General features: G+C 36.4%; 1 protein-coding gene across 5 annotated transcripts in view; it reads right to left on the minus strand.

Moving 5' to 3' along the window:
• The window catches only part of HELZ (helicase with zinc finger), a 321,547-nt gene that overhangs the window by 51,293 nt on the left and 256,755 nt on the right, over nucleotides 1-13,499 (minus strand). For all 5 annotated transcript variants that reach the window (XM_074224754.1, XM_074224753.1, XM_074224752.1 and 2 more), the window contains exons 26-28: nucleotides 5,163-5,239; nucleotides 1,228-1,795; nucleotides 583-817 (exon numbers count right to left, since the gene is read on the minus strand). In XM_074224754.1, coding sequence (XP_074080855.1) covers nucleotides 583-817; nucleotides 1,228-1,795; nucleotides 5,163-5,239 — 880 coding nt within the window. The remainder of the gene's footprint in view (nucleotides 1-582; nucleotides 818-1,227; nucleotides 1,796-5,162; nucleotides 5,240-13,499) is intronic.

Genomic DNA, 13,499 nt, shown 5'->3' on the forward strand with positions numbered 1-13,499 from the left:
TCAGACTGCAAAATCCATACTTGAACAACAGTGTTGTTTAACTGAAATCTCTAGGAGTTTCAACCAAATTAATTCTTTAGGATGCATTCTTTTTTTATTTGCATTTTTATTTATTTATTTACACATTTACTAAAATAGTCTATAAATAAACATAATCTTCCCCTCCCCCACAAAAATAATATATCCTTGGTATACCACAGTACAAAATTTCTTCACAAGAAAGTTATTCAGTCACATCTCAATCCTGCTTAATTCTTCACGACCCCATTTAGAATTTTTTTTTTTGCAAAGATCCCAGAGTGGTCTGTCATTTCCTTCTCTATGTCATTTTATAGATGAGGAAGCTGAGGATTAAATGACTTGTCCAAGGCCACAGAGTTATTAAGTATCTAAAGCTGGATTTAAACTCAGGAAGAAGATTCTTCCTGACTCTAAACTGGCTGGTCTATCCACTGAACTACCTAGCTATCCCTTCACAAGAATATTGCTAGCCAAAATAAAAGGGCTAGATTTTCAAGAATTTTCAAGGGAATCTGGATAGAATTCTTCTTTCAGAAGCTATTTTTAACAATGTTCAAATACCTTGAATGCGTTGCTTCTGCTTCATCTTCTGCATTACTGGAAAGTTTCCAGTTAGCCCTAACTGGCTGTTGATGTAATCCTGCAGGTTGCTGGGGAAGATGTTGCAGGTGAGGGTGGTGATAGTGTGGATATGGAAGACTGCCTTGACTGAGATAGGCGTTATGCTCACTCCACTGTTGTATTCTTGCTTGCTGTTGTCTTAATGTTTCTAAGGCCACATTTCCATGCAAACGTTCTATTAAAAAAAATTGTAAAATATGTAAACCATACTCATTGTTGGTTGGAGGGAGATTTAAAAAAACTTTCACTGCCAACCAATAATAACTACCATTAATTTTGGGAAGAATGCAAGAAATCCCTAGACTTATCAACAAGTAAGATAGTTTTAGTGAATGAAATCACTCATCTAAATTTTTCATGTGTCACAAACTGAATATACTATAACGTTCCAGACTATGTAAAACCACTTATTAATACAATTCTGATTATTATGTTAAGTGATCCATTCTTATGAAGATTACACCAAGAACTGAATAAATCCTGCTCTTAAAGTAACATCATGTAGTACATGTGCTTTAAATAATCTCTTTTCACTTTCAGCAGTGAAACTTAAACAAATTGGAGGAAAATAAAAATAAAACTTACCTAAAGCTTCCCCTAGTGGTAATGCTGTTGGATTTTCTTCAATGAAATTATTCAAGTGAGAGGTGGGTATCATTGGATTGTGTTGTGCAATGGATCTCAGAGGGTTAACTTCCTGCAGCATAGGGGGAGGATGTTGTTCAGACATTACTGCATCTACCACAGGAGAATGTGGTCGATGAGAGACTGCATTATTAAAGAAGGAATGGTTAGGGCCTGCTTGATATGGAGGAGAAAGTTGAGAGGATTGCTGCTGAGTTTGTTGATTCAAGTGGTTATGCTGCTGGACTGCTTGGTTTAGTTGAGGTGGTATTTGTGTTGGCTGTTCAGGGAAATGATTCTGCTGCTGACTTAAATTTGGGGGCTGTTGAACTGGAAATGGTTGTCTTGGTAGCTGGGATAAGTGCTGATAGTGACGATGAGGGACTGCATACTGTGAATGGGGAGTCGTAAGATGAAGGTTTAGGTGTCTTGGGTTTAGATTATCTTTTCGATGAAATTTGGAACTAGGATATGCAACACCAGGGCGAGCTTCTGGACTTCGGTTCTGTGGGTTTGAATCTAAATCATTCTAGAAAGAATGAAAAGAAACGTCTTAAATACAGAAGTAACAATATCTTAAGGTCTTGAGGTCAAACCATTCACTTTAAGACAAAGACAGTGATGACTTTCAAAAAAAATTAGGATTTTAGAGAAAAAAGGCATAATGAGTTTTAGTGCAAAATATGAGGTGTTCTTGTTCTTTATCCATACTACATATGTATTAATAATTAATATAGTATGGTTTATCAGGAGATTCAATTATTTTAATACTCAAAATGTCTCATTTAAAATACCTTGATACCAAAAACTAGTTTTGTTGTCAATTTCTAGTGTTATAGCAAAGAAAATGAGGAGAAAAGTAGATTTTCCCACTGACTGAGGAATAACTAAAGAAATCAAGTTAATTCATTCTGGCACTTAGACTAACTGGATTATTTTTACATATTCACTTGGAAAGTTAAGCCTACTAATAAAAATCAAAAAGTATTTTAAATAAGATATTACCATTACAAAAAGTAATACTAACTAGGATTGCCCAAATACTATTAATACAATTCAAGAAAGTATGTGTTCATTTACTGACTTAATTTATCAACTATTTAAATTAAAAATTATATTAAATAAAAAATATTGTTGGTAAAAAATACATTTTACTTTCACATATTCATATTTTTATTTTTAATTCAAAACATAACCAAGTCACTATAAAAAATTCTACATAATGAAAAAACATGACAGATCACTTTGTCAGGCTAAAGTCTTAACCTGAATTTTATAACTAAACAAGACAAAGAAAAAAGATAAAATAAACCATTTCAATTACACAAATAAAATCAATGCTACTAGGCTAAAAAGAAAAGTTGTCAATTAGGAAAAAAATCTGTATCAGGTATCTCAGATTATACACACACACACCAAGAGACCAAGAGATATTCCCTAATGTTGGTCAGAGACTAGAAGCAAATAGTTTTCAAAAGGATTGCAAACTATTGATAAATACATAAAAGGATTGCTCTCTATCACTAAGTTAAGAGAAATTAAAATCAAAATAAAACTTTGAGGTTTTACTTTGCATCCAGATAAGTGGTAAATATGAGAAAAGTTGGGAATGACTAATGTCTGATGGGTTGTAGAAAAACAGTTAAAAAAACATTTATTAAATGTCTACAATGTGCTAGGTGCTATGCTGAGTACTGGAGATACAAAGAAAGGCAAAACAGTCTGCTCTCAAGGAGCTCTCAAGCTAATATCAAGAAAGTCCCAGTCTAGGGACAGCTAGGTGGCACAGTGGATAGAGCACTGACCCTGGAGTCAGGAGGATCTGAGTTCAAATCTGACCTCAGATACTTAATAATTACCTAGCTGTGTGACCTTGGGCAAGCCACTTAACCCCACTGCCTTGTAAAAACAAAACAAACAAAAAACAACAACAACAACAACAACAACAAAAAACAAGAAAGTCCCAGTCTAAAGAGGCACAGTAATATAGTATTACTGGTAGAGCTGTGGACTAATTTAACAATTCTGGAAGGCAATTTGCAATTATACTAAAAAGAAAAAAGAAAAGAAAAAGAAAAAGGCGACTAAAATATCTGCATCTTTTCAGCACTTTTAAGCATTAATAAGCATACAATACTAGCAAAAGAGGGTAAAGTCAGAAAGAAAAGTCCCATATAATGCATCATTTATAGAAGCACTTTTTTTGTTGTAGCAAAGAAATAAGGAGAAAAGTAGGTTCTCCCATTGACTGAGGAGTAACGAAAGAAGTCAAGATACATTAAAGTAATATAATATTCCTCCGGTATTAAAATCATTCAGAACACAGAATAACACAGGAGGACAAACAGTACCTTCACTTCCTTTTCTTTCATTCTCTGCAATTTGGTTTCCAACCTCATCATTTGACTGATACTGCTCTTTCCAAAGTTATCAATAACTTTTTGTTTTGTTTTGTTTTTGCAAGGCAATGGGGTTAAATGACTTGCCCACAATCACACAGCTAGGTAATTAATAAGTGAGGCTGGATTTGAGCTCAGGTCCTCCTGACTCCCAAGGTCAGTGCTCTATCTATTGAGCCATCTAGCTGCCTCTATCAATAACTTTTTAATTGTCAAGCTTAAATTTTCTCAATCTTCAAAAGCTTGAGTTCCTCTAGAGCATCTGACACTCTACTTCTCGCTTTCCCTCATCCCGCCCCCCCCCCCCCCTTTAACCACTCTTTGGCCAAATCTTGTCAGTTCTATCTTTATAAATCTACAATATATTCTTCCTTTTCTCATCTGACACTACCACCACCACCACCACCCTGGTGCAAAATCCATTCACACCGTTTGCAAAGCAAATCACCTCTCACCTAGTCTATTAACTTATAGGTTGACCTCTCAATTTCAGATTTCTCCCCACTCCATCTATCCATCCATCCCTGTGGCTGCCCAGGTTATTTTCCTCAAGTGTAGACCTGGTTGTATCCCCTTCCCTTCTCAACACTAAATAAATTCCAGTGGTTCACTGTTATCTCCTGTATTTTAATATAAAATCTTCTATTTGACATTGAAAACTTCATAACATGTCTCCTTCCTTTAGATTTTCAATCTTCTTAACATTTCACTCCCTCCCACATAGTCCATGATCTAGATACAATGATCTAATTGATCTTCATACAAAAAACTCCAACTACTTTCTCCAAGTCGTTGCACTGGTTTCCCCTAACCATTCCTGAAATTCTCTCCCTCCTCACCTCAATTTTTTAGTTTCTTAAAACTCAATTCCAATCCTACTTTCTGTAGGAGGTCTTTCCCAGTTTTCCTAGATGTTAGGTTCCTTAACTTCTGGGATTATCATCATACTTATAAGATGTGGAATGTGAGCTCCTTGAGAACAGGGATTGTTTTTGCCTATCCTCATCCCTTAGCTCTTTGCTTGTCACATAGTAAATACTTAATAAATGCCTTTTGATTGACTAAAATGTATTCTCTCCAATGGATTATCTTTCCACTCTCTCTCTCCATTAGAACTGTCCTCTATTCCCCAGTGATTCGATCACATGTGGCTATAATCAGAGAAGTGAAAAACTAACAATATGACTAATAATCTTGATCAGAAATTTTATACTAAAAATACTATACCCTCATGCTCTATGTTGTCATGGCAAATTCGGATATTTACAAGTGTCATCCTAAAGGATAAAAGATGAAGAGATTATAGTAACGAACTAAAAACTAAAAACATTTTTTAAAAAAGGATCAGGGTGACACCATCTTGAGCAAAGCCTATTAAGTTCTAATATAAAAATGACACGCAAATACTTGGGAATAACATGAAGGGTAAAGGAATGTTCACAAAAGATACTATAATAGCCAAAATCAAAATTCATTTATTAAATCTGAATAGGCTACCTGTTTGGATTCTAGAGGCTTCTTCTCTGGCGTACAAATTTTATTTATTTCAGGTCCAGGATTAGGATCATTTTTACCTAAAAAAAAAATTGAAACCTTTGTTTTCATTTATATGTAAAATGACACTACTTGTGATTATCCACAAGTTTCAGAATCAGCTTTGCATTTCCACTTCATTTTGGTTCTTTTCATTTTTAAAAATTTGTACTTTGCTCAATTACAGAAGAAATAAATTTTTAACTAAAACAAATATCATTATTAAAGTATGACTCATACAGAAGTATAACATTTAAGCATAAAACTATACCACCAGGCAAAACAGCAATAACTTCCCCAAACTACAGTACATTCACTAATTTGATTCCATTTGAATAGAATTTTAGTCCCTTTGCAAACGCTGAGTGCTTACTTAAAAATGTATTATTATATTCATTAATTCCAAATAATGTGGACACCTGACAACAGTTATTTATTACATATCTTAAATACAAATTATATTAATATTGATTATAAATTTTAAAATAGAAACTAAGAAATAAAATAAGTATGTTTAAAGTTACAAATCTCAAAAAGTCCAAATTTCATAAGTATTGCAAACACAAAATGTGTGATTCTTAAGGACAGTCATTTTAAGTTCATTAAAAAAAATCTTAATGTATTGTGCCTGTGGTTTTATTAGAAACTAGAAACCACTCTAGATTATAAGGTACCTCCCTCCTTAACAACAACTTTGTGAGCCAAGTATTTTAAGTATTATTATTATTTCCACTTAGTTGACAAAAGGAAGCTCTGGAGAGGTTTAGAGCCTTGTACAAAGTAACAGTCAATAAGTGGCAGAGTCATTTTCAAAGTAAAGCCTACTGATTTTAATCTGAATATTCCAAAATTCTGTAAGAGAAATTATTTTATACCTTTTTACACAATAAAAGTCATGCTTCTCATGACAAGATGATTTCAGGTTTCATATTAGAGAACTCTATTATGAGACTTTACTGTTCAATTTTTATTTTTTTGCTAATTCGAAGTGCTTAGTCATGTTTTCTCATTGAAACTTTAAATAATGACAGCTCCGAGAGAATCAAATTTGTATATGGTTGGGTTTTACAAATGAGTACTGAATTATAGAATTTTAGAAGTGCAAATAATTTGAAAGATCATATAATTCAAATTTCCTTATTTCACAGGTAGAAAACTGAGGCACAAAGAACTTAAATGACTAGATCTCTTTCAATCAAGGAAAATATAACGCAAGGAAGATGAACAACCTTTATCTCTGAGTGGGGTAAGGCCTGAGATTTCTTCAGTAGAATATTATAGATTAGAAATAGTTGAACTGCCCCTCCTCCCCTGACAAGCAACTTCTGGGGTATCATGACCAAAATGTAAAGAGTCAAGCCCACCTGGTCTTATCTGTTTAAGTCCCAGACATTTCTGGGGGCTGGAGGGATAATCCTATCTCTGTTTGAATTATATGTTTTTTTCTTTAGATTAGCTTACCTGTTTAGAATGTGAAGACCACATTCCTTACGAATGAGGATGGGGGGGGTGGGAATTGAGTTAGGATATATGATCCTCAGGGTCTTTTGTCCCTTTGCTTCATTCTCTGTCTTAAAGGCTGAGTGGGGTCTGCTTCTCCAGAATCAAATAATGCTTTTTCTCCTCATACCTTGAGAAATCTCTGAAATTTATTTAAGTGGTTATATTTGTCACATTGGGGACCATGACCTCTCAGGACTTGGCAAAAAGGTGCCCCTGTGGTTGCGGACACTTAATAATTACCTAGCTGTGTGCCCTTGGGCAAGCCACTTAACCTCATTTGCCTTGCAAAAACCTAAAAAAAAGTGTCCCTGCCCAAATTTGGCAGTTTGCCATTGTCTGGGGGTCTTGGTTTCCTCTCTGTACAAGTGACCCAAAGTGGAGAGACTCAGTAGGAAGAGAAAAGCAAATCCTGGCAAAATCCTGACCGGTCAGTGAGGACCAACAGTTGGCAACTTCTCTGCAAGGGGTCCAAAGAGGAAAGACCTTGGAATCTGAAGGCTCTAGATTCCTGGAGGGTCAGGACCATTTGGGTGACTAAAGGTTGGGGGGCAACCCTCCCCACCCCCCACCGGTTTGGGTGTAAGAGACTTGGATCTAAAGACACTTGATCCTGAGAAGTGTCTGTCAATATTTAAAATGGCAAGGGTCCCATCCTAAGCCTTCCCTCGAGGTAGATAAGGTGATTGATAAGATGGATAAGAAGATTGATGTACCAGTAGATAGTCCCTTAGGGAGAAGATTAAATGATTGGAATAAGTTACCAAAATATAAAGGCAAAAGTAAGAAGAAAATTATTAAGTGTTGTTGTCTTGTATGGGGAAATAAGGATATAGGAGAAGGAACTATTTGGTCTCTTTATGGCACTGGTGAAGAGTTGGTGCATCAAAAATTGAATTTATATGTCAATGGAAAAGAACCTGTTAACCTGGAGGTAGCAGTATATGCCAGTTTATGGCTTCCTGGGGAAAAGATGTTCTTGAATCAGAAGAATAAGACTAAAGGAGGGAAGGAAGAAACCCTTTCCTATAAAGAAGAGTAAGTTAAATATTTTTGTGAACAAGGTACCTTTAAACAAAGAGGAGGTAGAATATGCAGTATGCTGGATAATTGGGGATACTAAATAATTTCTAAGTTAAAAAGAGATGAGAAACACAGGTGGGATCCTCTGGCAATGTTGTCTTGGCCCTACATCCCACCTCCTGATTCTCAGTCTACTTCAACTGCTAACAGTAGAGCCCAAGAGGAAAGGATAAGTTCAGAGAAAGGAGAAAAAGAAATATTTTCCAAATTATAGAAGGTGGAGCAATGCAAAAGGGATATAGAGAATCTCCCCCCCCCCCCTTTATTTTTTAGTTTTTTGCAAGGCAATGGGGTTAAGTGGCTTGCCCAAGGCCACACAGCCAGGTAATTATTAAGTGTCTGAGGCTGCATTTGAACTCAGGTACTCCTGACTCCAGGGCCAGTACTCTATCCACTGCACAACCTGATCAAAAGTTGTTGTCCTTATTTCCATTATGAGAAGTGCCAATGGGAGAACAGGGAGGGGGAATAGGTTATGTGAGCACCCTTTAAGTACATTGGAAGTCAGAACATTCAAAAAGGAGATGAAATCCTTAGTAGAGGATCCAACAGAACTATCTGACCAACTGGTACAATTCTTACAGCCCAACCTTTTCACATGGAGATAATTAATGTCCATCTTAAATGTCCTCTTCACAAGGGAAAGAAAGGGAGAAGGAGTGGATGGAATGAATGTTTTAAATGTGGCAGAGCAGGTCATTTTAAAAGAGAATGTCCTGAGTTGGAGAAGGAGGCACAGATCATACCCCTCATGACCTCTGAGGAAGTGGACTAGGAAATTCGGGGTTCTTATTCCTCAAGCCCAAGAGTTCCTGAGAAACCTGGGTGTTGGAGACTTCAGAGAAATGTGTGTGTCTGTTCTGTGTCCTGTCTTGTGTAAATGACTGTGTTAAGTATTTCTGGGTCTGAAGATCCAGGTTAAGTTTTAAACTGGGGAAGCTGGGAGTTGGGTCAAGGAGTTTCAGAAGGTGGGGGAGAAGGAAGTAGGTATGTAGCGGCCCCCGAGAGGAAATCAGCACCTCCTTCACTGAGCTGGTGGTAGTGGTGCTGGTGTGTAGAGGTAAAGAGAAAAGAGGGGGATTCTTAAAGAGAAAAGGCTGTGGTTTGGGGAGAGTTTAGAAGAGTTTAAGAGAGAAAGAACATTTAAGGGAAAGATTGAGAAGTTATAGAAGGGAAGATTTCTTATCCTTGAGTGTCTGGGAATGGTCCCATGCTTTTTCCCCTGAGTTGAAGGAAGGGGGTGGTGGGTTGATGTGTGGTCTTGATCCCATCCACCATCTTGTTAGGACATGAACCCTAGACTGAGTCCACCTGAGAGCCCACCCCACATGGAGAGAGGAAGGCAGGGAGATAGGAGACTTCAAGTACTTAAGCCTTCAAGGAAAGAGATCCTTCCACAGGTGGAATATGTGATTGGGAAAGGAAATCACATTTAATGAATATCTGCTCTGGCCACATGGCCTGAATGATGACTCAACGTTTTTAAGGTTTCTGAACTGGAGTTTTGGGAAGCACACTGAGAATTTCAAAAGAGAGATATTAGTGTTGTAACATTCTGACAAAATTTGTATAGAATGGAAGGAATTAAATAACCTAGATTGTTAAATAGTTTGGTATTATAAACTATTTTAACACTATTATAATTATTGCAAGGAGTATAGGAGAAGGAACTATTTGGCTTGGGATTTTAAACTTTATTGTAATACCTTTGGATTAAAGAAAGTGGTATTGTGTTACTAAGAAGAGAAATACCTATGTTATCAGGGATATTTACTTATTTCTTTTGGGAAAAGCTCTAATTCAATTTAATGTTAAGCCTAATAATGCTAGCAATTATATTTTTATTTTGGATAGAGCTTGGAATGTGAGTGCTGGATTCTCTGTATAAGGTACTCTAAAGCTTTTATCAAACTAAACTGTTGGGAAGTTCAGTTGTAATTGTATTTGGGTTTTAAATGTATGAGATTGGATTCTGAGGTTCTGGGTAAAGAGACAAAAGTATAAAGATTGTGGAATATTAATTTTGCTCTTGTTCTAAGGGAAATGAAATGTTTAAAATAAGAATCTTTTGATTAATGTATATTAATAGTTAGTATATGTTTAATTTTAAAGAAGTCAAGCAGACTTCTCTCTTGGTAACTGCATACAGCTAATGGGGGCTCTGAACAAATAGCAATTGTGGGCCCCATTGTAATGTATTTAACAGTTATGTGATATTCTTTTGTAACTGCATTATATTTGCAATATTTAGTTATCTCTTGTGAATGTTATTTAAATACTGTATTGTTAAAGCTTGGGATTAATATGTGATTGCTTTGAAGGATGATAAGAGAAATATCAAAAAGTATGACCCTTTCTGGGATAGATCTGTGGATTCATGAATAATGTAATAATGGAAGGATTACTTTATACAATCTAATATTTTGTGTGTTACACTTATTGCTGTTCTGTTATAATAAAGTTAATTAACACATGTTGAACATTTAAATTCACCTACGATATTCTAATGGTTTTAAAGAATTCTGAAAAGTAATTCTTATATTAGGGGGCAGCTAGGTGGTACTGAGGATAGGGCACTAGGCCCTGGAGTCAGGAGACCTGTGTTCAAATTGGACCTCAGACATTTAGTGATTGCCTAGCTTTGTGACCTTGGACAAGTCACTTAACCCCAATTGCTTTGTCAAAACAAAAATAATGCTTTGTTGAGGATGGCTAGTAGCTAAAGTTTCTAGTTATTTAAGTGAATTGGGAATATTTGGGATATGTGTATATACTCCAAAGCTGTGGCTGTTTGCTTCAAAGTAAAAGCACTATGTAATATGAGAAAGATAAACACAAGATAATTTGATATTTTTCTGTGCAATCTCCTTGTCAAAGGAGGCATTTATTAGTTATATAATACAACAGGCTAGAAGGAGGTTTCTCAAGCTAAGGGGAATCTGATACACCATCTTTATATAGAGATGGAGTAGATATAATTTCAGATGAAGGGATGTCTTTTTAAGGTAGGAGATAAGGCCTGTAGGATCAGTAATAGGATACCTGGGTTTTAGGCAAAGACCCATGAAGGACACTCAGAGCTTTAAGTAGGGGTTTCTTTAATTGGGACTCCATTAAAATTATAATTAGAATTTAGTGAATTGTATTCACTGGAAGGTCTAATTAGGTAAAACAACTACTTTAGATCACAGATTTTTAATCAATTTTCTCTCGTCAGATACCTTAATGGCCAACAAAAGAAAATGCTATTGGGTAAATGTCATGTTCTTGGAGCCAAGGAAGCCAATGGGCTAAAGATATCAGGTGACAGGGATGTGCAGCCGAAGGGGCAGCTTCTCAGTATGGCTGAGGTTGGACCCCCTTTGACTTGATTTTTCCAAAATGACATTTGGATAATGACTCACCTGGAAGAATAAATCTGGCCTAAGGCATATGACTTCCCCACATGACTTCTGCATGAACAATGACATTCAATACTTATATCTGTAAAGGAATTTTCCTTTAATGTCCTGGACCTTTTACTAAGCAACCAGAAAAAGAAGTTTTATGTGAATTGGATGTAATAGCCAAAGATAGGTTAGGTGTCTTGCTCTGACACCTGCTATCACTTACATTTTAAGATAGGAATTAAGTTTCCTTAATTTTTATTTAGAGGGGATATTTAAGGAAGAAGAAGAAGAAGAAGATGAGGAAGAGGAAGAGGAAGAAGAGGAAATTCTTAGGATAATTACAGTTTCAAGCTCTAATTTATGGAAAGGAATGTGAGTGAGATAAGTACACCAGGAAAAGGAAAATATGGGAATATTTTGGAAAAAAATTCATTTTGGTTAAGGATGTTTGAGTCATTATTGTAATGAAAGCAAAGGTTAAAATTGTTTTATTTTAGGTTTTGTTTTTTTTTTTTGGCAAGACAAATGGGGTTAAGCGGCTTGCCCAAGGCCACACAGCTAGGTAATTATTAAGTGTCTGAGGCTGGATTTGAACTCAGGTACTCCTGACTCCAGGGCCAGTGCTCTATCCACTGCACCACCTAGCTGCCCCAAAATTGTTTTATTTTAAACCAGATGCTGAGTACTCTTAGAATGAAGATGACTGTTGAATGTATGTGTCAATGTGATCATTGACTCAAGCTTGAATCAATGTGATCATTCTCATTGGGAGTTTACTCATGTAGTAAAACACTAATGGAAGTTTATTGTGCTAAATGTGAAGTATGTGTGTCAATATGGCAATAAGGCTAAATGTAAATTGTAATAAGCTCCAGAATTTCATTGTTTGGTGATGGAAACATGTGTTTTGATCTGAATAAGACGTTAAGCAGTTTCTTTACCAGAAGACAAGGTCTCAACTAGTCACTAGAGCTGGAGAGAACTTTTTGGAACGGATTCAGAAGATGCAGAAGGATATTGGATACCTCCAAGGGAGAAGAAAAGAGAAGAGAGGAGAGGCACTGAACCAGTTCATCTCCACCATCTCTCACCTATGTATACATTGTTTATCTGTAACTTCCCCTTGACTCTGTAAGTGTGACACCCCTACTTATCCCCCTTTTCCTTATGGAAAGGAGGAGGACAGGCAGGGTGAAAAAATTCTCCACTGAGAGAGAAAGAGGGAGATTATTGGGTGGCAGTACCCCTAGGTCCAGCCTAGATTCTCAGTCCCTGGTCAGAGGTGCACTCTACCACAGGATTCTGATCCAGAGGAGAGAAACACCAGTTGCATATGACTGAGTCAGTTCAGGCTGACTATTGTTTATAATTGACTGGCCAGGATATTTGCCTGGGGAGTAGCAAATGTCTAGACATGTCCAGAAGTAGGGTACATATATTCTGGACTCTACAATTTAGAGATAGGTGGCCTCAGACTTACATGAGATTAATGATGGTACCTGGATCCCTTGTAAAAATGCATAAACTGGGGACTTGTTAAGGGAAACTATGATTACAAGTTAATGTGAACTTGCAAGGAAAATGTAGGAATGACCATTTGCAAGAAAAATAATTTAAGGAACATCATTAGGTATATTAGTTATTCTTGGGGCTGCTCCAATGGCATAAAATCAGGAGTCAGGAAGACCTTTCTAAAGACATTGCTATTAAAAACTTGCCAGTAGAAAGAGGTACAGCAACTTTGGAAATGTACCTATTATCATGATGATTATATGATTATATGGCCTATTTAAGAGGGCCCCTTGAAAGTAAGGAAGAACAGTATTATCCATTTGTTGGGAACTATATTCCTGGAAGAACAACTAGCACTAGAGGGACATTATTGGATTTGTAGGACTTCTGCCTATACCCAATTGTCCAAAGAGTTGGTCAGAGAGTTGCTATATATGGTTGATCAGGGAGCTGTTATCTAGACTTAAGGGTCTACTACCTGGGTACAGGATGAAAGCTGGGGATATAGGACCCCTATCTATATGCTAAATAAAGTAATTAGGCTCCATACAGTGTTAGAAATTATTACTAATCAAATAGCTAGGGCCCTAGACAAGCCACCCAAACCAGAGAGGCAGTCTTACAACATAGACTGGTACTGGACTACTTATTAGCTGAGGAAGGAGGAGTATGTGGGAAATTGAATCTATCCATGTGTTGTGTTAAGATTGATGATAATGGACAATTGGTTAAAGAGATCACTAAAGACATTAGGAAGTTAGCCCATGTTCCTATGAAAACTTAGAACTCTCCCTTTGGTATTCTTGGTGGTCCTGGT

This window comes from Macrotis lagotis, chromosome 2 (genome assembly GCF_037893015.1).
Source record: "Macrotis lagotis isolate mMagLag1 chromosome 2, bilby.v1.9.chrom.fasta, whole genome shotgun sequence".
Lineage (NCBI taxonomy): Eukaryota > Metazoa > Chordata > Mammalia > Peramelemorphia > Peramelidae > Macrotis > Macrotis lagotis.